General features: G+C 42.1%; 1 protein-coding gene and 2 long non-coding RNA genes across 5 annotated transcripts; 2 read left to right on the top strand and 1 right to left on the bottom strand.

The window, feature by feature from the left end:
• The first annotated feature begins 396 nt into the window (after nt 1–396).
• On the top strand, nt 397–14,469 carry chata (choline O-acetyltransferase a). Of its 2 annotated transcripts, XM_085477631.1 has the most exons (15): nt 397–1,491; nt 1,733–1,831; nt 2,164–2,355; nt 2,614–2,732; nt 3,253–3,306; nt 3,408–3,588; nt 8,282–8,459; nt 8,550–8,719; nt 11,248–11,348; nt 11,456–11,584; nt 11,675–11,797; nt 11,884–12,025; nt 12,286–12,348; nt 12,428–12,565; nt 13,084–14,469. In XM_085477631.1, exons 2-15 carry the CDS (start codon nt 1,784–1,786, stop codon nt 13,513–13,515), a joined length of 2,070 nt encoding a protein of 689 aa, XP_085333757.1. In that variant the 5' UTR covers nt 397–1,491; nt 1,733–1,783; the 3' UTR covers nt 13,516–14,469. The 2 variants fall into 2 exon arrangements, with proteins under 2 accessions (XP_085333757.1, XP_085333756.1); XM_085477630.1 differs by having other exon boundaries at nt 397–1,831.
• On the bottom strand, nt 11,868–21,669 carry LOC146695456 (uncharacterized). Its single transcript, XR_014923587.1, has 3 exons — nt 21,621–21,669; nt 21,186–21,295; nt 11,868–12,002 (listed from the first exon to the last, which is right to left on the bottom strand). It is a non-coding gene; the product is annotated as an uncharacterized LOC146695456 (long non-coding RNA).
• Nucleotides 21,670–21,763: 94 nt separating this feature from the next.
• LOC146695457 (uncharacterized) lies at nt 21,764–27,709 on the top strand. Of its 2 annotated transcripts, XR_014923586.1 has the most exons (6): nt 21,764–21,845; nt 22,139–22,217; nt 24,015–24,787; nt 25,268–25,398; nt 27,215–27,336; nt 27,479–27,709. It is a non-coding gene; the product is annotated as an uncharacterized LOC146695457 (long non-coding RNA). The 2 variants fall into 2 exon arrangements; XR_014923585.1 differs by lacking the exon at nt 21,764–21,845 and having other exon boundaries at nt 21,883–22,217.
• The last annotated feature ends 29 nt before the right edge of the window (nt 27,710–27,738 follow it).

The raw sequence follows: 27,738 nt of genomic DNA on the forward strand, positions 1-27,738 counted from the left end.
TTTATGGTTTATATGAATAATAGGGTCTATTGAAGCATCTTGTTGGTCACACAAATATCTGCTCATAACGTTAAATGGCGTCATCTGAATCGGTCAGGTGCAGTCAGGTGAAAGGAGTCGTGCACCTAAACTGTTCTGCTTGTAGTGTTTGTAAATTTTGAAAGCCAAAGGGGGGGGGGGGGGGGGGGAATCCACGAAAAAATGCGTCCTAATTGTTTTCCTGCAAAGTGTTTCAGCATCTGAGGAGCTCAGATGGCGTCTAAATAAGGTGGGGTGAGCATGTGAAGTGCCAAATAAACTTCCCGGCGAATAGCAGGACTTCTGGGAGGAGCCTGGCTGTCAGGAGGCTGAGGTACCCTCTTTTAGCATCTCTCCTGAGCCAGCCAGGGAGTTGTGCTCATGCCATGTAGGGGATTGAAAGATGCTTAAAATGAAGGATCGAAGCAGTGACATTTTAAAGAAATTCTGTTATAAACGGATTCAAGTAAAGATGGACCAACTAAAACTACCTTCTTGAGCTCCAGGAAGAGAGGGTGTTTTTTCCCTCGCTGGTGAGTAAAAAATTCAGTTGCACTCTATTTTTTGTTGTTCTTGTTAGTTTCGCCTTAGTACTGGGAACATGTTTTCATCAAATGTGCAGTTTTGTAAGGCAATTTTCTCAATGTTATAATCTTGAAGAAAGTGCGCATTTGTATATTTCTGGCAGACAGAAACAGTCTGATCTTGTATTTTTCATCAACTTTCTGCGTGCATCATAATATTTTTCATCTGCAGATGAAAACTGATGGTTCTTAAATGGTTCTTCAGATGTCTTCATGGTTCTTTAAAGAGCCATCATACGTCAAAGAACCTTTTTATTTTGTAGCTGGTTCTTCAGCTATTACAAATGGTTCTTTAAAGAAAAAAAGGTTCTTCATCCTTAGCTATCTAAGTTTGATGGTGTAAAATGGCATAAATATTTATTCACTATAATGAGGGTGTGAATTATACTGTGTGTTTTGTTTGTGTGCATGTGTGTGCGAAGGTGGAGGGCGGGTTACCTGGTGATTACCCTTTAAGAGCAGATGGTAGGAAACTGAATATTCAAATAAAGCTAGAAATACTTGCTTAAAAATATACTGGTGGCAGGGGTGGGGGCCAAAGCCTAATGAACACACTTATCAACACACTTACTTAGTTTTGGCAAAGCACACTGCTTGGGTAAATGATCTGAGTACTTGTTCATCACTGAGCAATTTATTAAAAATGTTTTTGAGCCGAATGACAGGGAGAGAGAGAGACGTTAGAACACGTTGTACTATGGCAACCTCCCGGGAGCGGATGGAGGGGGTCAGTCGTTGGGATGTGCATGCGCAGGCAGATCGCGCGAGCGGTGTGCCTTGAACTTTCTAAGGGAAAAACACTTTCTCACGACCGGTGACAGCGAAGCGGATAACAGTCTTGAGCACTTGCTGGTCTTTGAAGATCTGGATTCTGGGACTGTTGGAAAAGGTAAAACATTTTCATTTCCACTGAAAGAAATGGTTCTTTAAAGAACCATTGTTTGAAAGGTTCTTTGTGGCACCAAAAAAGGTTCTTCTATGGCATCAGTCTAAAGAACCACTTTTGGTTCCAGTTGGCACCTTTATTTTTCTGAGTGTGAGTGTGTTGGTTTCCGATTGTCACTGTGACTGACATTTATATTAATAAGTGTCGACTTTAAATAATGACTGTAGATTTTGTTTGTGGACAGAGAGTTCCTCTTGTGACTCCACCTGCTTGATTGCCCGTCTACACCGCCAACATGCCAGTTTTCGACCGAGACGCCTCCGAAGATTCAGGGGGCCGAGATGTAATTACATCTTCCATCTGCCTTATAAGCACACCGTATATGTTTTTCTCAATTCTACAACAGATAAATTTACATTTTACGATTAAAGGTTGCAAAATCAAATAAGGTCTAACAACATTTCAGGACATAAAAGTGGCTTTCAAAGGATTACGCTGGAATTCATGGGCAATTTAATTGGAATTTAATTGGAATCTCATCGATTCCTTAAATATTTGCTTAATAGCATGCGCAATCCTTGCATGGGGAGACTTACGTCATGTTTAGTCAAGAATTTGGAAAAAGGAAAACTGGTGATGAGAAGTGAAAGCTTTTCATCCCTCCATGTTCTCCAGGCTCTGCCAAAGCTGCCGGTGCCCAACCTGAAAGACACACTGGACAGATACCTGAGGTGCATGAAGCACCTGCTCACAGAAGAACAGTTCAACAAGACGCAAAACATAGTGATGCAGTTTGGAGCCCCTGGAGGAGTGGGGGAGCTACTACAGAGCAAACTCACGGAGAGGAGCGAAAACGTGGCAAACTGGGTAAATAAAAAAGACGTTAATTAATAAATGAAATATATGTATTTAAGAAACAAAACTGTGTTTTGGATGCTTATACGTTTAAAAATGTTAAAGTTTTAAACCAAATCTTGAAGAAATTACTGATGTCGATAAACCTTTTAGAAAGATTGTGAAGCATGATGCTGTTTTATCTGCTTTTAATGGTCCAGTCCCTTTTTTTTTTTTTTTTTTTTTACCTACAATCCTGTTTGGTTTTTGCTTTTTGTTTTTCCACCATAGGTTTATGACTACTGGCTGAATGATATGTACCTGAACAACAGACTTGCTCTACCTGTCAACTCAAGTCCTGCAATGGTCTTCCCACAGCAGAACTTCATGGCTCCTATTGACTCTTTAAGGTATGCACACCTGAGACGAGTGAACCACAAAAAAAATCTCATCATTTGATACAACGGGACAGACGAAGCCTCTGCAATCCACTAGTAGACAGAATCCTTTCTTCACTGGTGTAGAAACAGTCTCTGAAAGAAAAAAAATATCTAATTGCTCGTGTTACAAGTTGTAGGTGATTTTGGTTATTCCAGCACAAAGACTGACAAATAATAGTGAACTGTGAGAATTGCTTTTCTACCAGATTTCATTGATTATACAAATTTGAACACTTCCCTCTTGGCTGGACACTTTCAGAAAGGGTCATTACTCAGAATGCCTCGAGGTCGGAAAACTGTGGTTTGGTTAACATGGTATTGATCTGTTACCGGTTCCTTAACCACATGATTTACATGAAGCATTTATGTTGTTAGGTGTAATGAAGCTACACAATTAATCAAGAAAAAAAAGTGTGGTGGCAAAAGAGTGACCAAGTACAATGTGTGTGTTTTGTGAAGCATTAAAACTGAGCAAAGATATTCTTTCTAGATTTGCTGCACACTTAATATCTGGAGCTTTGGAGTACAAGACTCACCTTGATGAGTGAGTTAACATTTAATTCAAATTGTCATAAAAGAATATTCTTCACTTTCAGTTCTTGTGTAGAGAAAAAGCCTGAAAATGTTGTGTATGTCTGCGTGTAGCCGTGACCTGCCTGTGGACTATGCCCGGGGCCAGCTGGCAGGAACGCGTCTGTGTATGGAGCAGTATTATCGTCTCTTCACCTCCTACCGTCTGCCAGGACCTGAGAGGGACACTCTCGTAGCACAGGAGAGTAGCGTGATGCCAGAACCTGAACATATCATCGTGGCGTGCAAAAACCAGGTCAGACTTGGAGAAAACAGACCCAGGGCAAGAGCCATTTCTTAGTTCTCCACCATATTACATGGTCTTCATCCAACGAGAGATTGGTTAGCATGTAACACAGCACATTCCAGATTTCTCATAGATATGCATTACAATTTGATTGATAGATTGAATCTTTATTTTGAACATGTTGAAAAAGTACAACAACATAGAATTAAAAGAGACAAATGAACAAAGCAAAACAAAAGGAAAACGAGCAACCACAACTACAAATAACTTTCATGTTCAAAAAGGAGCAGGAAGAAGCATAAGCTTATTTAATCCCACCCCTTTTCCACTATCTAGTAATCAATAGACTACAGAAATACCTCCTTGCAATTACATTATATGTCATGTGTATTTTTTTTATTATTATTCTTTATATATATATATATATATATATATATATATATATATATATATATAAAACACCCAGCACGCCCCTGCGGGCGGTTTATCCTTCAAGCTCGGGTCCTCTACCAGAGGCCTGGGAGCTTGAGGGTCCTGCGCAGTATCTTAGCTGTTCCCAGGACTGCGCTCTTCTGGACAGAGATCTCCGATGTTTTTCCCGGGATCTGCTGGAGCCACTCGCCTAGCTTGGGAGTCACCGCACCTAGTGCTCCGATTACCACGGGGACCACCGTTACCTTCACCCTCCACATCCTCTCGAGCTCTTCTCTGAGCCCTTGGTATTTCTCCAGCTTCTCGTGTTCCTTCTTCCTGATATTGCTGTCATTGGGAACCGCTACATCGATCACTACGGCCGTCTTCTTCTGTTTGTCTACCACCACTATGTCCGGTTGGTTAGCCACCACCATTTTGTCCGTCTGTATCTGGAAGTCCCACAGGATCTTAGCTCGGTCATTCTCCACCACCCTTGGGGGCATCTCCCATTTTGACCTCGGGACTTCTAGGTTATACTCGGCACAGATGTTCCTGTACACTATGCCGGCCACTTGGTTATGGCGTTCCATGTATGCCTTGCCTGCTAGCATCTTGCACCCTGCTGTTATGTGCTGGATAGTCTCTGGGGCATCTTTACACAGCCTGCACCTGGGGTCTTGCCTGGTGTGATAGACCCCAGCCTCTATGGATCTTGTACTCAGAGCTTGTTCTTGTGCTGCCATGATTAGTGCCTCTGTGCTGTCTTTCAGTCCAGCTTTGTCCAGCCACTGGTAGGATTTCTGGATATCAGCCACCTCCTCTATCTGCCGGTGGTACATACCGTGCAGGGGCCTGTCCTTCCATGATGGTTCCTCGTCTCCCTCCTCTTTCTTGGGTTTCTGCTGCCTGAGGTATTCACTGAGCACTCGGTCAGTTGGGGCCATCTTCCCAATGTATTCTTGGATGTTCCTTGTCTCATCCTGGACTGTGGTGCTGACACTCACCAGTCCCCGGCCCCCTTCCTTCCGCTTAGCGTACAGCCTCAGGGTGCTGGACTTGGGGTGAAACCCTCCATGCATGGTCAGGAGCTTTCTTGTCTTTATGTCAGTGGCTTCTATCTCCTCCTTTGGCCAGCTTATTACCCCAGCAGGGTACCTGATCACGGGCAGGGCGTATGTGTTGATGGCCCGGATCTTGTTCTTACCATTCAGCTGACTCCTCAGGACTTGCCTGACCCTCTGCAGGTACTTGGTGGTTGCAGCCTTTCTAGCGGCCTCTTCATGGTTCCCATTTGCCTGCGGGATCCCCAGGTACTTGTAACTGTCCTCTATGTCTGCAATGTTGCCTTCTGGTAGTTCAATCCCCTCAGTTCTGACTACCTTCCCTCTCTTTGTTACCATCCGACTACACTTCTCCAGTCCGAACGACATTCCAATGTCATTGCTGTATAGCCTGGTAGTGTGGATCAGTGAATCGATGTCTCGTTCACTCTTGGCATACAGCTTGATGTCATCCATGTACAGGAGGTGGCTGACAACTGCTCCGTTCCGTAGTCGGTATCCGTAGCCAGTCTTGTTAATGATCTCACTGAGGGGGTTCAGGCCTATGCAGAACAGCAGTGGGGACAGAGCATCTCCTTGGTAGATCCCGCACTTGATGGTGACTTGTGCTATGGGCTTGGAGTTGGCCTCTAGTGTTGTACGCCACATCCCCATTGAGTTCCTGATGAAGGCTCTTAGGGTCCCATTGATCTTGTACAATTCTAGGCATTCCAGTATCCAGCTGTGGGGCATTGAGTCATAGGCCTTCTTGTAATCAATCCAGGCAGTGCACAGGTTGGTCAGTCTGGTCTTGCAGTCTCGGCTGATTGTTCTGTCTACCAGTAGCTGGTGTTTTGCACCTCTGGTATTCTTGCCAATTCCTTTCTGTGTCCCGCTCATGTATTGACCCATGTGCCTGTTCATCTTAGCCGATATGATGCCTGACAGGAGCTTCCATGTAGTACTGAGGCAGGTTATTGGTCGGTAGTTGGAGGGGACCGGTCCCTTCTTGGGGTCCTTGGGGATCAGGACCGTCCGGCCTTCAGTTAGCCATTCCGGGTGTCTTTCGTTAACTAGCAGCTGGTTCATTTGTGCTGCCAGACGCTCGTGGAGTGCAGTCAGCTTCTTCAGCCAGTAGGCGTGAACCATGTCGGGCCCTGGTGCTGTCCAACTCTTCATACTGGAGACCCTTTCTTGGATATCTGCCACTGTGATGGTTATTGGACCCTGTTCAGGGAGGTCGCTGTGGTCTGCCCTCAGATCCTCTAGCCACTGAGCATTGCCGTTATGGGTTGCATCCTTCTCCCATATGCTCTTCCAGTATTGCTCCGTCTCCAGCCTTGGTGGTGCTGTTCTCTTATTGTTCCCTTGCCACTGAGAGTACACCTTTGCTGGTTCTGTGGAGAACAGCTGGTTTATTCTCCTGCCTTCTATCTCTCTGGTGTACCTCCTCAAGCGGCTGGCCAAGGCTGTGAGTCTTTGCTTGGCAGTTTCCAAGGCCTCAGGTATGGACAACTTGCTGTATTTCTTAGGCACCTTATTTGTCGCACCTTTCTGCAACTCCGTTAGTTGGCTAACCTCCCTCCGTGCTACTTTGATCTTGCCCTCTAGCCTCCTTCTCCATGGAGGGTACTGCCCCTTGTGGCTGTTCAACTTGTAGCCAAGCATCTCACTGATCACTGCTGCCGTATTGTAGATCAGCTTGTTAGTGTCGGTAATCGTGGTTGTAGGTATTGCCCGTAGTGCTGCATTAACATCATCTAGCAGACCTTCTGAGGGTACTTCACGTAATCTTGGTAACCGGCTACGGGGGATCCAGGTTTCAAGCTTGGCCATGATCCTATTTTTCAGGTCAGTTCCTCTCGCACTCAACGATCCTTCTCCTATCGCACTTGGGGCTATGTACCCAATCTCGGGTGGGGGTGATGATATCTATATATCTATCTATATATATATATATATATATATATATATATATTTCTATCTATCCATACATACGTATATACACATTTTCAATAACCCCAGTAACACCTCAAAGGATACACAACCTACAGATATATATATACACCCATACCAACATACCCGTGCACCCACACACACATGAAAATATTGGACAAGAACACCCTATCCAATCTTTACCTCTTCCCTGTACCCTGTAAAAACCATATCCTTAAACCGCTTTTTAAACTGTGCCATGCTCGGACATTGCTTCATATCTTTATTTAGTCTGTTCCACAGCTTCACTCCACACACAATTTTGTTCTTTATGTTGGAATGCTAATGAAAACAGAACAGATCACTTCACAATAGGGGTGACACAGTGGTGCAGTGGTTAGCATTGTCACCTCACAGTAAGACTGTTACTAGTTTGAACCTACTGTAGTAAGAAGAAATTCCTTTTGATGTAACTAGGTCAGGCTTTTCTGTGTGAAGTCTGCCTGTTCTCCTCATGTCTGTGCAGATTTCCTCCCACAGCCCACAAACAGATTTGTTAGGTTTGGTTGTTCTAAATTGGCTGTCTGTGATGGAAACTTGATGTTTACTTGAATTAAGATCATCACATCCAACTAGATTTAATAAAGAGTGTAAATAAACTAAGACTTTATTATCAGTTGAGCTAATTCAAACAGCAATTAGGAAAGAAAGAAAGAAAGAAAGAAAGAAAGAATGAAAGAAAAACGATTTTATAATAATAATGGATTGCATTTATATAGCGCTTTTCGGGGCCCTCAAAGCGCTTTACAATTCCACTATTCATTCACTGGTGGAGGCAAGATACAGTTGTAGCCACAGCTGCCCTGGGGCAGACTGACAGAAGCGAGGCTGCCATATCACGCCATCGGCCCCTCTGGCCATCACCAGTAGGCGGTAGGTGAAGTGTCTTGCCCAAGGACACAACGACCGAGACTGTCGAACCGGCAACCTTCCGGTTACAAAACAAACACCCAACTCTTTGCGCCACATCGCCCTTATATCATGTGACCCACTATTTGTTACACTTGCACAGTTTTTCTGTGGCTTTAAACTGCTTCTGTGGGAGTCATACCATCTGTGCAGGTACTCCTTGTTCTTCTTGTTCTTTGTGGCTCTGGCTAAGTTTGGGGCTCAATGCTGCTAAAAGAATCACTTAGATGTTATTTCACAATGTCAGGAAATTCTGAAACAATGCATATGTCCACATGATTAGGAAAGTTAGTCAGTACCAAAGATTCCTAAAACTTTGTGGCTAATCTGAACCCTTTGTCCAGTTCTTTGTGCTGGATGTGATGATCAACTTCCGGCAACTGAATCAAAGAGATTTGCTGACTCAGCTGGAGAAGATTGTCAAGATGGCTGACAACGAAGAAGAGCAGCTCCCTCCTATAGGGCTTCTCACTTCAGATGGACGGACAGAGTGGGCTGAGTCTCGTAGTGTACTAATGAGAGGTACATTTCAAAAGGGATTTTATGTGGACTGCCAATAAAAACTCTCTTTTATATGAGGTGCCTCTCAGATGGACTTTTGTTTTCCTGTAGAGTCTACCAACAGGGACTCGCTGGACATGATTGAGCGTTGTCTGTGTCTCGTCTGTCTGGACGACGCAAGTGGACCTGAACTTAGTGACACCAAACGAGCCATGTTGATGCTGCATGGAGGTGGATTGACAAAGAATGGAGGCAACCGCTGGTATGATAAGCCAATGCAGGTAAGTGAACACATTTATCAACAAAAAAGGTTAAATTAATGTTTGTTTTATTAACTTTTTGTACATTCTGTGTGGAGACCAAAATTCTGAGTGATATTTGTTATTAAGGGAAAGAAAACTCTGAAGAAAACGTGGGAACTGTCTAAAATAACAAAACCCATGTAATGATACTGAAAGATAAGATACGATAAGATATCTGGGCCCTATTTCAGGAAGCCGGTTTAGTGCAAACTCTGAGTAAGTATACCCTGAGTTAACGAAAACTCTGGGTTTTCGGTTTCACAAAGCGAGTTTAGATTAATTCTGAGTGAGTCACTATGACGACACACTCCGTGAAGCTAACCTGCCCCCTAGCAGGTTTACTTCAACTAACCCTGACTTTCTCCGCCTCTTTGTCGGAAACCTGACTGTAGGAAGTGTCAGACATGGCGTGCTCCTTCCTTGAAGAGCCAGTAGATGTTGAAGCCCAAATTCTCCGCAGAGCTCTCCGCCGGGAGAGAGTGATTAGAGCGCGTTTGGACATTTTATCATTTCCTGATGATTTTCTGTGTGGACGTTACCGTTTTTCAGCACAATCTATAATTTATTTGAATAACATCCTCAGGCCTAATATTGCTCATGTGACACATCGCGGACATTCTCTCAGTTCTGTACATATTATTTGTATTGCACTTCGGTTTTTTGCAAACGGGAGCTTTCTGTATAATATTGGTGACGCTGAGCACGTTTCCAAGGCTACCGTCTGTCGGGCAGTCAGGAATGTTACAGTTGCACTGAAACGTCTCCTGTACTCGTTTGTGGTGTTCCCCGGTCATAGACCCACAAGATTTATCAAAGAGGGATGCCACAAAATTGCAGGTATCAGGATGAATGAAACTTAATTCATGATGTGGTGATACTTGGACTACTACTTAAATTTTACATTTATTCTCACGGTTCCCAGGCATGATTGGCTGTATAGATGGCACTCACATTCCAATCATTGCTCCTTCAGTAAATGAAGGAGACTATGTGAACAGGAAGTCTTTCCACAGCATTAATGTACAGGTACATAGCTCCCTGTAGCATTTCAAACTAACAAATTATTTCATTATAGTAATGGATGCTAATTTGTGTTCTCTGCACTGTGAAGATCATATGTGATGCTGCCAACATCATCACAAATGTGGGAGCCAACTGCTCAGCCTCTGTGAGTGGTGGTGGTGGAGGACCCCCACCTGTTTTTCGGGCCTCCGCTTTTTTTCTGTTGGCTATAACGGGTCGCATTTGAGCATACAGAGTAAGCAAATATGTACTTGTAATGTGCTCAGATAATTTCAATAAGTGCTTACAGAAAGAAAATTAATGTAGCCTCTAACTGCAATTGATTTACATCGGACAAACAGACCAAGCACTATGGCTCATAATACAATTACACCTTACCTGTTTGGACTATATTTTTATATTTCATTTTTACTTGCTGCCAGGAACGTTTGGGGCCTGTTGGGTTGCACCTGCGCTCACATCACATCACAAAATCAAATGTATAAAATAAAAAATGAAATATAATAAAATAACGTGTTAAATGGGTGGAAATCTCTAGATCAATGTTTAAATTAACACTCACGCATTGACTCTGTCGGCTTTGTTTTGCCATGCATGCTCCCTTCCTTTTGCAGCTGAGGCTGTGTTACTTTTTTTCCACAAAATTTGCATGTTATCGGCATATGCTGCCATCAGAATTTCGGCCTCAAGCGCTGTAAGATACATTGACCGCGCCTTCTTTCCCTCCGTCTCCATGGTGACTCGCTTAATCTGTGCTCCACTAATCAGGGCTTTATGTATCCTCGTGCGCGCGTTTAACTTGGGGTTAAAGCAACTCCGCGTTGACTGAACTAATTGTTATCAGCCTTTCTGAAACCGAATATTCCGAGTTGGACAGTTCGGGGTTACTCAACCCTGAGTATCATTTTTCACTCTGAGTTTTCTAAACCGGCTTCCTGAAATAGGGCCCTGATGTCCAAAGTGAACAATATTTTTGGAGATAATTTATTTGAATTTCAGGAGCAGGACCACACCTCTACGCACGCCCCTTTCAGTTCTCTGTCAGCCCAGCAACCACCACCAGTCCCCACTGAGGCCCCAAACCACGGCCTCAACTCATGATCAAAGCCATCTGCCATTATCTAATAGAAACACTGTCAAATCTTAATGAGGAAGTTTTTTTGCCTTCTTAATGAGGAAAATTAAATGAACAAATTCATGTTGATTTCTCAACGCATTAAAGGATATAACTAACCAGTTCCATGGCCAATTAAGGAAATGCAAACTAAAAGTGGACGTTCCACTGGATTTAAAGCCGTCATCTCACAAAATGGCAAAATAATTTAGTTTACTCAGGATTTTTTCACTTTAGGGGGTAATGTATGGATGTAAGAACATGTATTTGGAGCAAACAGTGCAGAGGTGCAGCAATCAAAAATTTATATTATTAAACATTTCAGTCCAACTCAAGAAAACAACCCCTGAAAACAACCTTTCTGTAACAGTTTATTGTAGGAGCTGATGGCTGCTGTGGAGTCGTGTGTGAACACTCTGCATTTGAAGGAATTGTCCTTGTGCAGTGCACAGAGTATCTCCTCAAATGCATGTGAGAAATGACACACATCTGATTTTGGAAGTGTGCAGTATATATGAGTTACATGTTTTAAAATAAGACTATTATAAATAATTGCTCCATTTATTTCTACTCATAAGGATTGGGAGTCCATCAAAGCTGGTCAGAGCTGCAAGTGTGAGCGAGCTGCCCGCGCCACGCAGACTCCGCTGGAAATGCACTCCTGAAATTCACAAGCTCATCACATCTGCTGCTGATAAACTCCAGAGGTGTGGTTTTCTTTAGTTCCTTGTCATTTGAAGAGATTAATTAATATGAGAAGCACATGATTTCAATAAAATGTATTCTTATTTTGTCAGAATGGTAAAGAATCTGGATATAAATGTCCACAAGTTCCATGATTACGGGAAAGGGTTTATCAAGAAGCAGAAGATGAGTCCAGATGCCTACATCCAGCTTGCTCTTCAGTTAGGCTTCTACAGGTAAAAAAAAAAAAAAAAAAAAAATAGTCATCTTACAGAACTGATTAAACTTACCTACATTTTGTTCTCCCTGTACATGACTGCAGGTGTCATGGCAGACCGGTGTCCACCTATGAGAGTGCTTCTCTACGTCGTTTTCAGCAAGGCAGAGTAGACAACATTCGCTCAGCAACACCTGAAGCCTTTGCCTTTGTCAAAGCAATGACTGAAAGGAAAAACAGCACAAGTGTAGGTTGTTTTTATGCAGAAACTAAAGTCATACTGTGACTCAAATAAAAGCTGCTACAGGTTTAAATTAATTTTGAGTGGCTTAATCAGTTTGAGGTTTTTTGTTGTTGTTTTTTTTTGGGGGGGGGGGGGGGTGTTCAGTAATGCTATTCTGTTTTCTATTGGATTTTGTCTTGATGTATTCAAGCATGAAAATCTACTTACTGTAAATTAATGACCTTAAAGACTAAGCACTGACTGTCAGTTGTTTACTTCTCCAGGACACAGAAATGATGGAACTGTTGAAAGGAGCAATAACTGCACAGACCAGTTATACACGTCTGGTAACTATTCTCTTCTTCCAAATTTCTATGACAGAGACTCACATTAAATAAATGCAGTAACATACTTTCTATTTTTCAGGCTATTACAGGGATGGCAATAGACAATCACCTACTAGGGCTGCGTGAAATTGCACATGAAATGAAGATGGGGAAGCTCGAAATGTTCAAAGACGAAGCTTATCTTATCAGTAATCAGTTCATTCTCTCTACAAGTCAGGTATGTGCATGTAATTTTGGAATAAAATGATTCATATTTTAAAATTCAGTTCAATTCAATTATATTTATACGGTGCCAATTCACAACAACAGCCACCTCAAGGCACTTCATACTGTAATATAAAAAAATATATATATACCATGACATGATCCTCTGTGAGCATGCACTTGGTGACAGTGGGAAGGAAAAACTCCCTTTCAACAGGAAGAAACTAAAAGAAAGTGGGACAGCCATCTACCCTGACCTTTGATCTGTATTAATACATCGTAACACTGCAGTTACTATAATGGTTATGCCCTTCTTGTTTATTCTTTATAAAATTTCTATATTGTAACACAAAAATGGTAACTGGTTGTTTGGACGAAAACTACAGTTTAGGGTTTCCTTGTAATGAATGAGGAAAAACATAATAACACAAATCAGTCTCACTACCTACCTAAACCTTTCCTAGAGCAGTATTTCATCACACCAGTAAAGCTTCTAGTAGTTTAGGACTGAAGCATTTACTCTTCCCTCAGGTTCCCACTACTGTTGAAATGTTCTGCTGCTATGGACCCGTGGTTCCAAACGGATACGGCGCGTGCTACAACCCTCAGTCAGACCATATTATCTTCTCCGTGTCCAGTTTCCATGAGAGCCAACAGACATGTTCAGCAGAATTTGTAAAGTGCTTGGCGCAGGGACTTCGGGACATAAGGGATCTGTGCAATAAATGCAACGCTGACTGCGCTGCCACAGAGGAAAGAAAGGGCCAGACACAGAAGGCACACACACAGACCGAAACAAAGTGGGAGGAAAAATCCCCCCAGAGACCATCTGATTTGACTAAAAACAAGCAAACAGTCCCACAGGTTCTGGTGAAGACAACAGACCAGAGTAGCGTGGAGGCCCAAACTCAGACGCTACCACACGGAGAGGCACAGCCGCTGAGCAAAATTAGTAAATCATAGAAAACTGTCAGTGCCTGTGGTAATAGTGGTGATGTGATATTAAATGTGTTTTTCTGTGCTGCAATAATGTATTAGTAAGTCAATTTTAAAATATACACTGTACAAACTGTGATACAAAATGTCATGTAGATATTTATTGTTGTAGAAGATGCTTTTTCCAGGAATTGAAATGTGGCTACTACAGGATACATGTAGCTGAGAGTTCGTGCCAGACGAATGGGTAAACCTGACATGAATCAGCCAAAGAAAGAAGTTTATTTATTGCTGACCAACAGGTCTTAGAGTAAGGTTAGTGGGAAATATTGAAAAAAAGGGAAACGAGAGATGCAAACACTGGAGGTTCATTCGTATTATCACATCTCTGCATCATCTTTGCCGTCAGTCAGTTTGACAAAGCAAAAGCAGGCTGTGAGTTATGCCAAACGGCTGATTGTCTCACAGTGTCAACCTGCAAATTGCATGCTGCTATCTAATGATTTTCGGAAGACCAGAAAACAGCAATCTTCTCCTTGTGTTGTCTTCATAAATTCTTGTGTCTGTTGTACCAGTACCATGTGCCAATACATCTGCTCAAAAAACAAAGTATCCTTTTATAAAATCCTCTTCATACTGTTCTGTACTCCTTATACTGGGACTCACACTGTGCTTGTGTACATAATAAATCCAATGTAGCCGTCCAAGATTTTATAAGGATACTTTATAGTTAGCCTAAAGAATGTTAAGTTGAACCAAATGTGTAAAGTTTTGAGCAGAATATTTCAATTAAAAATTAAGTTATTTATTTTTGTATCATATACAAATATATCTATATATATATATAATGTTATAGAGAAGTAATCTGAAAAGTAAATATATAAAGGTTACTAACCAAAGGTGTTCACTGTATTGATGACTGTCAAAGTACTGTAATTAAAAGGCGCTGCTAATGAATAAAAGGAACAATTTAAAATGGTATCTTGCTATTAAGAGTTGAAGCATATTTCATGTTTAGTTATTTTTTTTAACCTCATATGTTTTATTATCACATGCACTACACTGCACGACAAGTTTCTCACATGAAAATGGCAATCATTTTGACCGTAAACAATGATCAACATACAGTCAGGTCCATAATTCACTGAACAAGATAAATTTTTGCAGTTTTGCCTCAAACAATCAAGACGTGATTGAAGTGCAGAGTTTCAGCTTTAGTTCAAAGGGGTTTCATAAAGATTTGAAATAACTGTTTAGGAATTACACACATTTTCATACACAGTCACCCATTTCCAGAGACTTCAAATTAATTGGACAATGGTTTGTTTAGCTGATTCCAAGTGTTAAACGTGCATCGAGTAGCTTTACACTGGAATTCACAATTCAAGTTCCAACGGGGTGTCAATATAAGTGAAACAGTCCATCATCAGGCTGAAAAACAAGAAAAAACTATTGGAGATACTTGAAAAGCTTTAGGATTGACCAAATCAACAATCTGATATAGTCTTTAAAAAAAGGAATGCACTGGCCAACAACACAAAAAGGCCTGAAATACCAGAAGCAATAACAGAATTGCATTTCATTGGTTAAAAAAAACCCCAACAACTTCACAACATCTAACAAAGTTAAGAACATTTTCAAGGAGGTAATCATTATCAAAGTCTGCAATAAAGAGATGCCTTCACAAACATAAATATAAAGGGTTTGCAGCTAGTGGCAAACCACTAATAGTTCAAATGATGACTTCAGATGATCTCCATCCAAGTGCTGAAACAGTCTTGATATTTTGTAATTTTGTCTAATCCCCTTTGAGACCTTGACAATGGGACTGTGCATAAAAGTATCTGTTATTCCAAAGTAGCTAATACAATATTTTTGTCTCTAATTTAAAAGCAAAAAGTCTGCAATTACATTACATATTGATTGTATTGATAGTGTGATGTAAATTTACTGTTGTGGTGTGCACAGGCAGAATTTGAAAAACTGTGTCTTTTTCCAATAAATATTGGACATAACTGTAACCATAAATGTCCGCTGTTAGACCCAAAACTCAATCCTCTGATTTCATCAATTCAATTCAATTCAATTCAATTTTATTTATATAGCGCCAAATCACAACATAAGTCGCCTCAAGGCGCTTCATAGATACAGAGAAAAACCCAACAATCATATGACCCCCTATGAGCAAGCACTTTGGCAACAGTGGGAAGGAAAAACTCCCTTTTAACAGGAAGAAACCTCCAGCAGAACCAGGCTCAGGGAGGGGCGGCCATCTGCTGCGACCGGTTGGGGTGAGAGAAGGAAGACAGGATAAAAGACATGCTGTGGAAGAGAGACAGAGATTAATAACAGATTTGATTCAATGCAGAGAGGTCTGTTAATACATAGTGAGCGAGAAAGGTGACTGGAAAGGAAAAACTCAATGCATCATGGGAATCCCCCGGCAGCCTATGTCTATTGCAGCATAACTAAGGGAGGATTCAGGGTCACCTGGTCCAGCCCTAACTATATGCTTTAGCAAAAAGGAAAGTTTTAAGCCTAATCTTGAAAGTAGAGATAGTGTCTGTCTCCTGAATCCAAACTGGAAGCTGGTTCCACAGAAGAGGGGCCTGAAAACTGAAGGCTCTCCCTCCCATTCTACTTTTAAATACTCTAGGAACAACAAGTAGGCCTGCAGAGCGAGAGCGAAGTGCTCTAATAGGGTGATATGGTACTACAAGGTCATTAAGATAAGATGGGGCCTGATTATTTAAGACCTTGTATGTGACGAGCAGGATTTTGAATTCAATTCTGGATTTAACAGGAAGCCAATGAAGGGAAGCCAATACAGGAGAAATATGCTCTCTCTTTCTAGTCCCTGTCAGGACTCTTGCTGCAGCATTTTGGATTAGCTGAAGGCTTTTCAGTGAGTTTTTTGGACATCCTGATAATAATGAATTACAGTAGTCCAGCCTGGAAGTAATAAATGCATGAACTAGTTTTTCAGCGTCACTCTGAGACAGGATATTTCTAATTTTAGAGATGTTGCGCAAATGGAAGAACGCAGTCTTACATATTTGTTTAATATGTGCATTGAAGGACATGTCCTGGTCAAAAATGACTCCAAGGTTCCTCACAGCGTTACTGGAGGCCAAGGTAATGCCATCCAGAGTAAGAATCTGGTTAGATACCATATTTCTAGGCTTTTCAGGGCCGAGTACAATAACCTCAGTTTTATCTGAATTAAGAAGCAGAAAGTTAGCGGCCATCCAGGTCTTTATGTCTTTAAGACATTCCTGCAGTTTAACTAATTGGTGTGTGTTATCTGGCTTCATGGACAGATAGAGCTGGGTGTCATCTGCATAGCAGTGAAAATGTATGCTATGTCTTCTAATGATGCTGCCTAAGGGAAGCATGTATAATGTAAACAGAATTGGTCCTAGCACTGAACCCTGTGGAACTCCATAATTAACCTCAGTGTGTGAAGAGGACTCTCCATTTACATGAACAAATTGGAGTCTATTAGATAGATATTAGAGCTGGACGATATATCGAGTTTTTAAAAAATATCGATATATTTTTATACGAGATATAAGATGTGACAATATCCTTTATATCGATATAGTCTATGTTACGTTATAATTATACTTGTGGAGCCGCAAGTTTGCCTCTCTTTCGTCCACTTTCGTCTTTAAGCAACGTTACTCGGCCTCCCCTCCTCCCCCATCGCTTCACCTGCAGGAAGCGACAAGATGGACACGGCAAATCTCCGTTAACGAGTTACTGCGCATCGCCCCGTGCGTGGGGCTGGACGGCGTCAACGTGTTAGCTAGCTAACCACGCTAACGAGCTAACCACGCTAACGCCATGCAGCCCAGAGGTGCTGCACGGACTAAAATCCTTTCATTTTCTCAAAAGTTGACAGCGCGCCTTATGTATGAATTCTGGTTGTGCTTGATGACTGCGAACCGATTTTATGTGGAACACGGCGCTCAGCAATCTGTCAAAAAATGTTTTAGTACGACTTTGGTAAGCTACGGAGCTGCACCGCTTGATGGATTGTCTGAGCATTACGGCTAAGCCTCGCGGAGTGATACGTACTGTGCTTCAACGTAATATTACCCTACTGTGTATAAGGACCATAAATGGCACCTGTTAAGAGACGTGGTTGCGAAGCGGATTTCAAACTCCAGGCTGTCAGTCACGCAGTACAAGTTGGGAACAGAGCAGCTGTGAAACTGTCTTTGTTATTGTGCTCAGCGTCTTTTAGTTTACATTTTGACTGCACAATTGTGAGCTTTTTGTTATGCACAAAAACAACATTGTTTTCTTTTATTTATGGAGCATTATTATTTAATAAATGCTCATAATTTATTTTTGAGTAAATTTTATGTACATCTGTTCTATGTTAATAAAAGTGCCTGTGTGACATCTGGGACACAGCTTTGACTAAGAACTCTCTTTTTGTTCTTACTTTATGGCTTTAAAAAAAATATATCGAGATATATATCTTATATCGCCATCCAGCTAAAAAATATCGAGATATGAATTTTGGGTCATATCGCCCAGCCCTAATAGATATGATACAAACCACTGCAGTGCAGTACCTGTAATACCTACAGCATGTTCTAATCGCTCTAATAGGATATTATGGTCAACAGTAGGGCTGCTCAATTAATCGAATTTTAATCACGATTACGATCTGGGCTTTCAACGATCATTAAAAATGACTGAGCCGATTATTAGCCCCTCCCTCATTTATCCGCGACACCTTAAAGGCCGGTCCGTGAAAATATTGTCGGGCATAAACCGGTCCGTGGCGCAAAAAAGGTTGGAGACCGCTGATTAAGAGGACCCGAGGGAAGCTCGGAAAGCTAAGCAGAAGTTATTTGGAGAGGAGAGTGACTGCTGTTGGTTGAAAAGAGAGGTAAAAAAAAAAAAACTTCAGTGGTGTTGCACACTATTTTATATTATTTTTTAAAGTCATTGTTAACCCTTTAAATCCGGTCAGAGCAGCACGCTCCGTTTTGTGTAACTATTTTTAAATCCCTGTAGAATCTGAACCGTGTAAGCTAGCGCAATAATTTGTTTTGCATATGAAACCGGAGGAGTTGTACTTACATCTTATGCCATCAGCTTGTCCTCGGTCACGGTTTCCTTCCACATATAGTTTTGCAAAAATTGCATAAAAAGCGCTTGCAGGAACAAAAACATAATATTCCAGAAACACGCTTTGCCGATCCGATCAGCTGTTCATAACACTTCCCACAGTGAAAAAGACGTCAGCGCGAACTGTCGCATGTCCGCCATTTCCTGGCCGAAACCGGAAGTGACGTCATTTTCGCGGAAATGTAGTTTTTTACTTGTAGACCTTAAAAACCTCTACTGGTCATGTTTGGCTTTTCTGAATAGTTTCTGGGATGCTTAGAACTCGAATTGCACTGCTGGAAATAGTTTATTTTGATGCACATGCTGTTTTCTTTGCAAATTTGCATCATAGGATTGTTTTTTTTTTTGTTTTTCCTGCAGTGTATATAAAAATTGGTGTATCTCCAAAATAAAACTATGGAGACACTCAAAATAAATTTCCTGTTGTTGTAAACTATTTTTTGCAACTTTTTTGTATTTAAAGTTTTGAGGGATAAACCTCTTAAATTTCTCCAAGTAGAAATATATGTAAAAAAACAAAACAAAAATGATTTTCAATTTTTTTGTAGTTTATTGCACTTTTTTGCAATTAATGTAGTTACTATGGACTTAATGCATACATATTATTAAAATATGGGCTATAACAGTTATTTAGCAACTTGAAATGCTCCCACAAATGGCACTACAACATGTAAAAAAATAATATAAGCTCTGGCGGACTTGGTTCTATAGTAGGTCTTAAAGGGTTAAATAAATATCGTCAAATAATCGCGATCTCAATTTCAGTGAAAATAATCGTGATTATCATTTTTGCCATAATCGAGCAGCCCTAGTCAACAGTATCGAATGCTGCGCTAAGGTCTAGCAGGACAAGCACAGAGATGAGTCCACTGTCAGAGGCCATAAGAAGATCATTTGTAACCTTCACTAAAGCTGTTTCTGTGCTGTGATGAGCTCTGAAACCTGACTGAAATTCTTCAAATAAACCATTCCTCTGCAGATGATCTGTTAGCTGTTTGACAACTATTCTTTCAAGGATTTTTGATATGAAAGGAAGGTTTGAGATTGGCCTATAATTAGCTAAGACTGCTAGGTCTAGAGATGGCTTTTTGAGTAAAGGTTTAACTACAGCTAGCTTGAAGGCCTGTGGTACATAGCCGATCATTAGAGATAGGTTGATCATATTTAAGATCGAAGAATTAATTAATGGCAGGATTTCTTTGAGCAGTTTTGTAGGAATGGGGTCTAAAAGACACGTTGATGGTTTGGAGGAAGTAATTATTGAAGTTAACTCAGAAAGATCAATTAGAGAAAAAGAGTCTAACATTGCCGGCAATAAGTCGGACTCGTTCCCGGTGGGTGATGGGCTCCGCCAGGGCTGCCCTTTGTCTCCGGTTCTGTTCATAATTTTTATGGACAGGATTTCTAGGCGCAGCCAAGTGGCGGAGGGCTTTCGCTTTGGTGGCCTCAGAATCTCATATCTGATTTTTGCAGATGATGTGGTTCTGTTGGCTTCATCGGGTGAGGGCCTCCAGCTCGCACTGGAACGGTTCGCAGCCGAGTGTGAAGCAGCGGGAATGAGGATCAGCACCTCCAAATCTGAGGCCATGGTTCTCAGCCGGAAAAGGGTGGAGTGCCCACTCCGGGTCGGGGATGAGTTCCTGCCCCAAGTGGAGGAGTTCAAGTATCTCGGGGTCTTGTTCGCGAGTGATGGGAGAAGGGAGCCGGAGATCGACAGACGGATTGGGGCTGCAGCTGCAGTAATGCGGACGCTGCACCGGTCCGTCGTGGTGAAGAGGGAGCTGAGTGTAAAAGCGAAGCTCTCAATTTACCGGTCGATCTACGTCCCTACCCTCACCTATGGCCACGAGCTGTGGGTAGTGACCGAAAGAACGAGATCGTGGATACAAGCGGGAGAAATGAGCTTCCTCCGAAGGGTGGCTGGCCTCTCCCTTAGAGATAGGGTGAGAAGTTCGGCCATCCGGGAAGGGCTCAGAGTAGAGCAGCTGCTGCTCCACATCGAAAGGAGCCAGCTGAGGTGGTTCGGGCATCTGATAAGGATGCCCCCTGGGCGCCTCCTGGGTGAGGTTTTCCAGGCATGTCCCACCGGGAGGAGGCCCCGGGGCAGACCCAGGACACGCTGGAGAGATTATAGCTCTCGGCTGGCCTGGGAACGCCTTGGTATTCCCCCGGATAAGCTGGAGGAGGTGGCTGGGGAGAGGGAGGTCTGGGCCTCTTTGCTTAGGCTGCTGCCCCCGCGACCCGGCCCCGGATAAAGCGGATGAAGATGGATGGAGTCTAACTTAACATCAATGGTACTAAGAGTAGCTGTAGATAATATTACATCTGTGGGATGATTACTGGTAATTTTTTCTCTAATGATAAAGATTTTATTTGTGAAGAAGTTCATGAAGTCATTACTAGTTAACGTTAAAGGGACTGTCACATTTGTATAGCAGATTTTTCTTTACAGCAAATTTTACAGCAATGTTCCTTTTGGAATCATAACCTCTTTTAGAAAGGTTCCACTTAGCTTCTTAACAAAATCATTTATTGAAATACATACTGACCTTAAGAGGCTCCTGCAGGCAACCAGTTGATTTGAGCCGAGTTTATGTAGTGATCAGTTGCTCCAGACCATTGTATGGTTGGGCCATCCTGGAGGAGCTACCTGTGCAACCTGATTGGGTTATAGGTAATATCTCTTGATATCAGCAGTGAGAAGGACAGCAGCAAAAAGCAAAACTAAAGAAAAATCAGCCCAGATCAATAACGGGATAATTTCTTTGAAAAGTATGTATGTCTTGGTGTGAACATTTGTAATAAACACTGATCAGCAGTGAGTCTGCGGTGGCGCAGAAACCGATGGTTATAGATTGCTTCTCTTTCTTTGATCTGCCCACATAGGCTAACCATGTCAGCAATTGATGCATATTGAATCAGTTACCCAGGTGACACACAACAAACAATGCCAGCAAATGCGCGGGTCACACTTTGCTACGGACCTTATAAATCCAGCGGAGTAATACAACACAGGACCTTCCGCCTCCAGGGTCTCCAGGGTCTGTCTCATATCCCAACACGTTCTCACTCCCAACTCGTCAAACGTGTGACGCATGGTCAGGCTCCCTCTGCTTCACTTATGGACGCGCAGGGTACCCTCCTCGCGTCGGGAATTGACGTGAAGGGTCCTCCGATTGAAGAGATTGCCGCGGAAGTGCCTGTTGTCGGTATATTTAGACATTTTCCAAATAACATTGTAGTGACGTATACAGAACACAATAAATTATATAATGTAAACAACTACCTGAAAAACAGGTAGAACGATACTTTTGTATCGTTTATTGCATTTATGGAGGGAGTGATGTATGCTGGGTAATGGCACAGCTAGCTACTGGGTGACTTTATTCACCCGCTTCGGCTGTTATCAGTCCATACAATGGGCGTTATTAGCACAAATCAGTCCCATAGATATGGGCCATCTCCTGCTGGATTTTTCAGAAGGTTGTTCTCATCCATCCAGATGGAGGATCACTAACAGGAGCGTGGAAGACTCCAGAATCCACTCTGGCTGGAATCCGGTGGATATGCAGTGTGTACAGGTAAGACCATTTAAACGGACAGCATTTATAGAATGACTGTTAAAAGTCAGCGAGTGTCAGTAATGTTAACGTGGTTATCTTAGTAATACACAGAGTGCTAATATAACAGCTTTAAGATGCATTTGTAGATATTATTACGTGTTTTACCGTCTTTATGGTGCTAGCTTAAACGTTAGCTTATATTGGAGTAAAGCTGTTACTGTTTAAACGATGTTAGCACAGAAATATTAGCTTCTGTCATGACTGATGAAGTTACTAGTTAATAAAGTTTTCAGTAAAGTGTTTAATCGCAGCCACAGATTGACAGCAAATATCTCGATTAGCTTCAGTGCATCTATAATACATATGTGCAAGTTTCAGTGCTTCGTTTAAACTGTATGATACTTATACTGACCCAGGGTCAGTGTAAAATACAATCCTAGCTGTGTGAACAAAGCCACCGTAAATTTAATCCTGCATGACAAACCTCAGAATGCAGGTTATTATTACTCTTTCCTGCTGGCACACCTGAGAGTCAGCTAGAAACTTACAGTGACGTGGACATCATGCAAAGACTGCCAGACTCTGTAATACTGCAAATGATCAGTGACTCAGGTTATCACTAAACTTTAAACGGCACCTCTGTGTCTCTGTGTGCTGAACATTTAGGATTGAGTCAGGCTGCATCAGCTGAAGCTGTTATTTGTATATATCAGTATTTTTTATTCAGGTGTGGGGAAAATACGTAAGACTGCAGTGAAGCGATGCACCAGATTAATCCCTGGCCAAAGGTATCATACTTAAATCAGACTACTGATCCAGCCACATCAGCCTTTTGTGAGGTCTGTTTAAAGTTGACTAAAAGTGAACTGCAGGTTCCTGAGAGGTGGATTGTGAGCACAGAAACACATGTTCATACATACAGCTGCAGCAAACTTACATTAATTTTAAATAGATTTGTTACTCTGATGTCTGTCTCTGTGTTAGTCCTCTGACAGACTGGTGACCTGTCCAGGTGTGCTCTACCTATGACTACTGGGACAGGCTCTAGCCTTTTTAATAGAAATTTTCTGTTATTCTCATTTAAAATATTTAAGTGCTTATGCATATGCTTAGTTGTGACACTGTTATAGACTGTTCAGTGAAAGTTTCTAAAACTAGATGAACGTACTTCAGCGTCAGCAGTTTGAGAAAACAACTCCCTTTACAGGTGCTGATAAGGCCAAGGGCACAAAACAGCATAACCATTGATCCGTTGAAGTGTGGTAGGATCAGTTTGTAACTTCCTCCCTCTTCCTTGGAATGCATAAAGGAGGAGGAGCACCACTTCTGTGGCAGCGCTGACATGACTGAACTGTGATGTTTGATGTGTGTTGGCGCAGTAATAAATAGCTTGATCACAGCTCTTTCTGTGTTGCAGACTTTATTTAAAAAATTCCACGACACCTCCCACCCTCCCACTGTGAACCTGAATTGAATATTCAGAAGACATTTGTTTAAATAGTTCTACAAATCTGAGCTGTTGGTGTGTCCTTGGATTGTGTGGTAATAATATTAGAGCCTGCAATCTTTCTTACTGAATCTCTACTATCTGTCATGTTACCTGAGATTAATTCTATGTTTACCTGTCAGCCTGGACAAATGTGCTGTGTGAAGGAAATTAAATTAAATCAGATCTGAACTGCGTACATTTAAGGAACCTGTTCATATTTAATTGAAATATGAACTAGTGATTTTTTTGATTGCTGATTCCAAGAGAGTCTTTGTGGAAATCCTGTTTGGCTTTTTGTTATTTTAATTCTCTTCTCTGTTTTCCAGAACAGTTCTCCACAGTCACTGTCCATATGGGTCAGTGGGACCAAGAAGCACTCTGCTAATGTGTGGACTCTGACCAGCAACATCCAGCAAGACCCAGACAGCGTTTTCTATCTCCCAGCTGGAGTTTTTTGTTTGTCTGTGACTGGAGAGTCAGATTTTTGTTGAGCTTCACACTTGCAGAGTTAAGTCAGTTTGCAGAGATCCCTCCCACCCTGGCTTTTATGTCCTAGATTTCTTATCTGAAAGAGTAATATTTCAGTGACTGCTGCTTATACCACAGGTTAATACACGCTACTGATCCCTGATAGGAGAATCATCAATTTTGGCAACAAAGAAGCCTGGTGGATGTTTGTTTACAGTCTGATGATGGGACATCATGCTCTGCATCTTCAAAGTTTGCCTCCTCATTATTATTCATACCCAGTAATGTGAAGTATGCTTATATCTACTATAACTGAACCAACCTGGTGCTCTTCATTTATGGAGGCTGTTGAGTCTGAATGTTGGATGTTGTGTATCTCGTGTTCTCTGGGCTTTGTTGTCCTCATTCTTTTCGCAGGATCAGAAAACAAAACCAGGAGGCGCGTAAATGTTTCTTCTCCATGATGTTTCTTCAAATGTTTCTTCTGGATGATGATAAGACTGTGACACGGGATGCCACCTTTGGTCTTGTGATGAAGCAAAGCTCAGGAAGAAGGGGGATTAAATGGTACCCACATGTGTGCTGCTGAGAAGGATGTACAGGGGCACCTGCAGCCAAATCCAAGCTTCAGGTTAGTTGTAGTTGCAGAACGCTATAGACTGAGACATCTAAGGCATCAAATGTTTGATTAAACGGATGAAAAAGAGAAGTTTCTTCCCTATAATTATCACTTCTTAAAATCTGTAGCAACTTCAAGTCTGTCAGCGTGCTGAGCATGCTCAGAATGTGACAATATATTTTTGTTCAATATTTAATTTCTTTCAGTTGCAATTGTTAAATGAAAAAAAAAAATTCTTATAATTTAGCAAACTAATTTATCAAAAATATATATACATATATCTGTATTAGTTTTAATAAATTAATTTGACACCTGTATTGAAAATACCATATTGTATTCATACAGAATCAGTATGGTATCATTGTTTGTCTGCTCACTGATTGCTGAAACTAAGAGCTACTTTGATCTGTTTAGATCTAAAGTATCCAAAGTTGAGCTCTGATGTTTCTTCACCCCTGTGTGTGTGATATGTGATTTCCTACATGCTGGCAGAGCAGAGCGGCAGTTTGTGCTCACAGATGGTGACAGTGTGGAGAGACGGTGGTGTTTCCTCAGAAGAACCAGCAGAGTCACTTGCTGACTGATGTTCGTCTGCACTGCACAGAGGAAATCAACTGACCGAGGTTTGTCCAGTGACGTGTTATGAAATGTATATTTGTTTTATGCTTACAGATATGTTTTTCTTGACAGAGGCTCTGCAGAGGTTAGACAAAGCAGAGAAAACATGTGCTTTACATTTTACTGTGATTTATTGAGATATTTGTTGCCTGATGTTCAGCAGGAATGCAGAAATAGAATCAAAGGGAGATGTTTTTGATGTTTTTGTAATGATGTAAGTAAATCTTCAATATTATTTATTTGCTTATTATTACACTCAACAAAAATATAAACGCAACACCTTTGTTACTGCTCCCATTCCCCATGGGATGGACGTAGAGACCTAAAATTCATTCCAGATACACAATATAACCATCCCTCCCAAACAGTGGTCACAAATCAGTCCAAATGTGTGGTAGTGGGCACATCTGCTATATTGAGATAATCCATCCCACCTCACAGGTGTGCCACATCAGGATGCTGATCTGACATCATGAGTAGTGCACAGGTGTACCTCAGACTGCCCACAACAAAAGGCCACCCTGGAATGTGCAGTTTTTTGCGCTATTGGGGGTCTGGGGACCCAGAACCGGTCAGTATCTGGTGTGACCACCATTTGCCTCATGCAGTGCAACACATCGTCGCATGGAGTCTATCAGATTGTCAATTGTGGAATGTTGGTCCACTCCACTTCAATGGCTGTGCGAGGTTGTTGGATATTCGTGGGAACTGGTACACGCTGTCGTATACGCCGGTCAAGCACATCCCGAACATGCTCAATGGGTGACATGTCCGGTGAGTATGCTGGCCATGCAAGAACTGGGACATTCTCAGCTGCCATCTGCCCTGAACAATGTGAACCATGATTCCTCCGTGAAGCGCACACCTCTCCAACGTGCCAGACGCCATCGAATGTGAGCATTTGCCCACACAAGTCTGTTACGGCGACAAGCTGGAGTCAGGTCAAGACCCCGATGAGGACGACGGGCATGCAGTTGAGCGTCCCTGAGACGGTTTCTGACAGTTTGTGCAGAAATTGTTTGGTTGTGCAAACCAATTGTTCCAGCAGCTGTCTGGGTGGCTGGTCTCAGACGATCTTGGAGGTGAACCTGCTGGATGTGGAGGTCCTGGGCTGGTGTGGTTACACGAGGTCTGCGGTTGTGAGGCCGGTTGGATGTGCTGCCATATTCTCTGAAACGCCTGTGGAGACGGCTTATGGTTGAGAAATGAACATTCAATGCACGGGCAACAGATCTGGTTGACATTCCTGCTGTCAGCATGCCAATTGCACGCTCCCTCATTGCTTGTGGCATCTGTGGCATTTTGCTGTGAGACAAAACTGCACATTCCAGGGTGGCCTTTTGTTGTGGGCAGTCTGAGGTACACCTGTGCACTACTCATGATGTCAGATCAGCATCCTGATGTGGCACACCTGTGAGGTGGGATGGATTATCTCAATATAGCAGATGTGCCCACTACCACACATTTGGACTGATTTGTGACCACTGTTTGGGAGGGATGGTTATATTGTGTATCTGGAATGAATTTTAGGTCTCTACGTCCATCCCATGGGGAATGGGAGCAGTAACAAAGGTGTTGCGTTTATATTTTTGTTGAGTGTATTTATTGAGTGTTTCTGAGTGAGGGGGAGAGGAGTCATCATCCAGGTAAAGTGACGTAGATCAGTGGATACACTTGTCTCCCCTTTAAAGGAGACAATCCAAGTCATCCTTAAATGTTAGTGCTTTCAAATACACAAACATTTTTAAAGGACAAAAATGAACATCCAACTTTGACTGTAATACAAAATAAATCTTTGCATGTGTGTTTTCAAACTCTCAGATGGGCAGCATATCTGTCTTGGACTGTCTAACCTGCCGGAGCAGCACTGAATGACCACCACACATGAGCAAGTTCCTGCAACATTCAGCATCTGATCCTTCATCTGTGTGCTGCTGCTTTTGGTAAGTAGAGTTACCCAACTCCAGTAACTCTAAACACATGCCATCCATTTCTAACGGCCTGGTTACTTCCTGTCAGTTACTTTAGAAACCATGTGGTCACCTGACCTAACACTGTTTCTTCTTCTTCCCCTTAATGTTCAAGTGTCACATGTCAAACAGCTGGAGAGGAAACTACACCAGTGTACTGAGATGTTTCACCAACACGTGCCAGATGCTGTTCCTTCATGGTGACATCACCAGAGACAGCCCCACCCACCTCAGGACCTCGCCATTGATCATGATGATTATAATGATGACAGCGAGCGGAACTAAGACTGTAAAAATCCACGACCAGAATTTTTCTTTCTAATTATTAATGAATACTGAGAGCCTCTTTCTGTGTTTTGTCTGTTTTGGGGTTGT

Source organism: Copadichromis virginalis, linkage group LG13 (genome assembly GCF_057382275.1).
Source record: "Copadichromis virginalis isolate Kocher_CV1m ecotype Utaka linkage group LG13, C_Virginalis_male_GT1.1, whole genome shotgun sequence".
In the NCBI taxonomy this organism is placed as follows: Eukaryota; Metazoa; Chordata; class Actinopteri; order Cichliformes; family Cichlidae; genus Copadichromis; species Copadichromis virginalis.

Coding starts and splice junctions, on each gene's coding strand:
- chata (XM_085477630.1), top strand. CDS start 1,784: ATGCCAGTTTTCGACCGAGACGCCTCCGAAGATTCAGGGGGCCGAGAT. Junction 2,733..3,252: donor GCTCCTATTGACTCTTTAAG/GTATGCACACCT, acceptor TATTCTTTCTAG/ATTTGCTGCACACTTAATAT. Junction 12,349..12,427: donor AGACCAGTTATACACGTCTG/GTAACTATTCTC, acceptor TCTATTTTTCAG/GCTATTACAGGGATGGCAAT.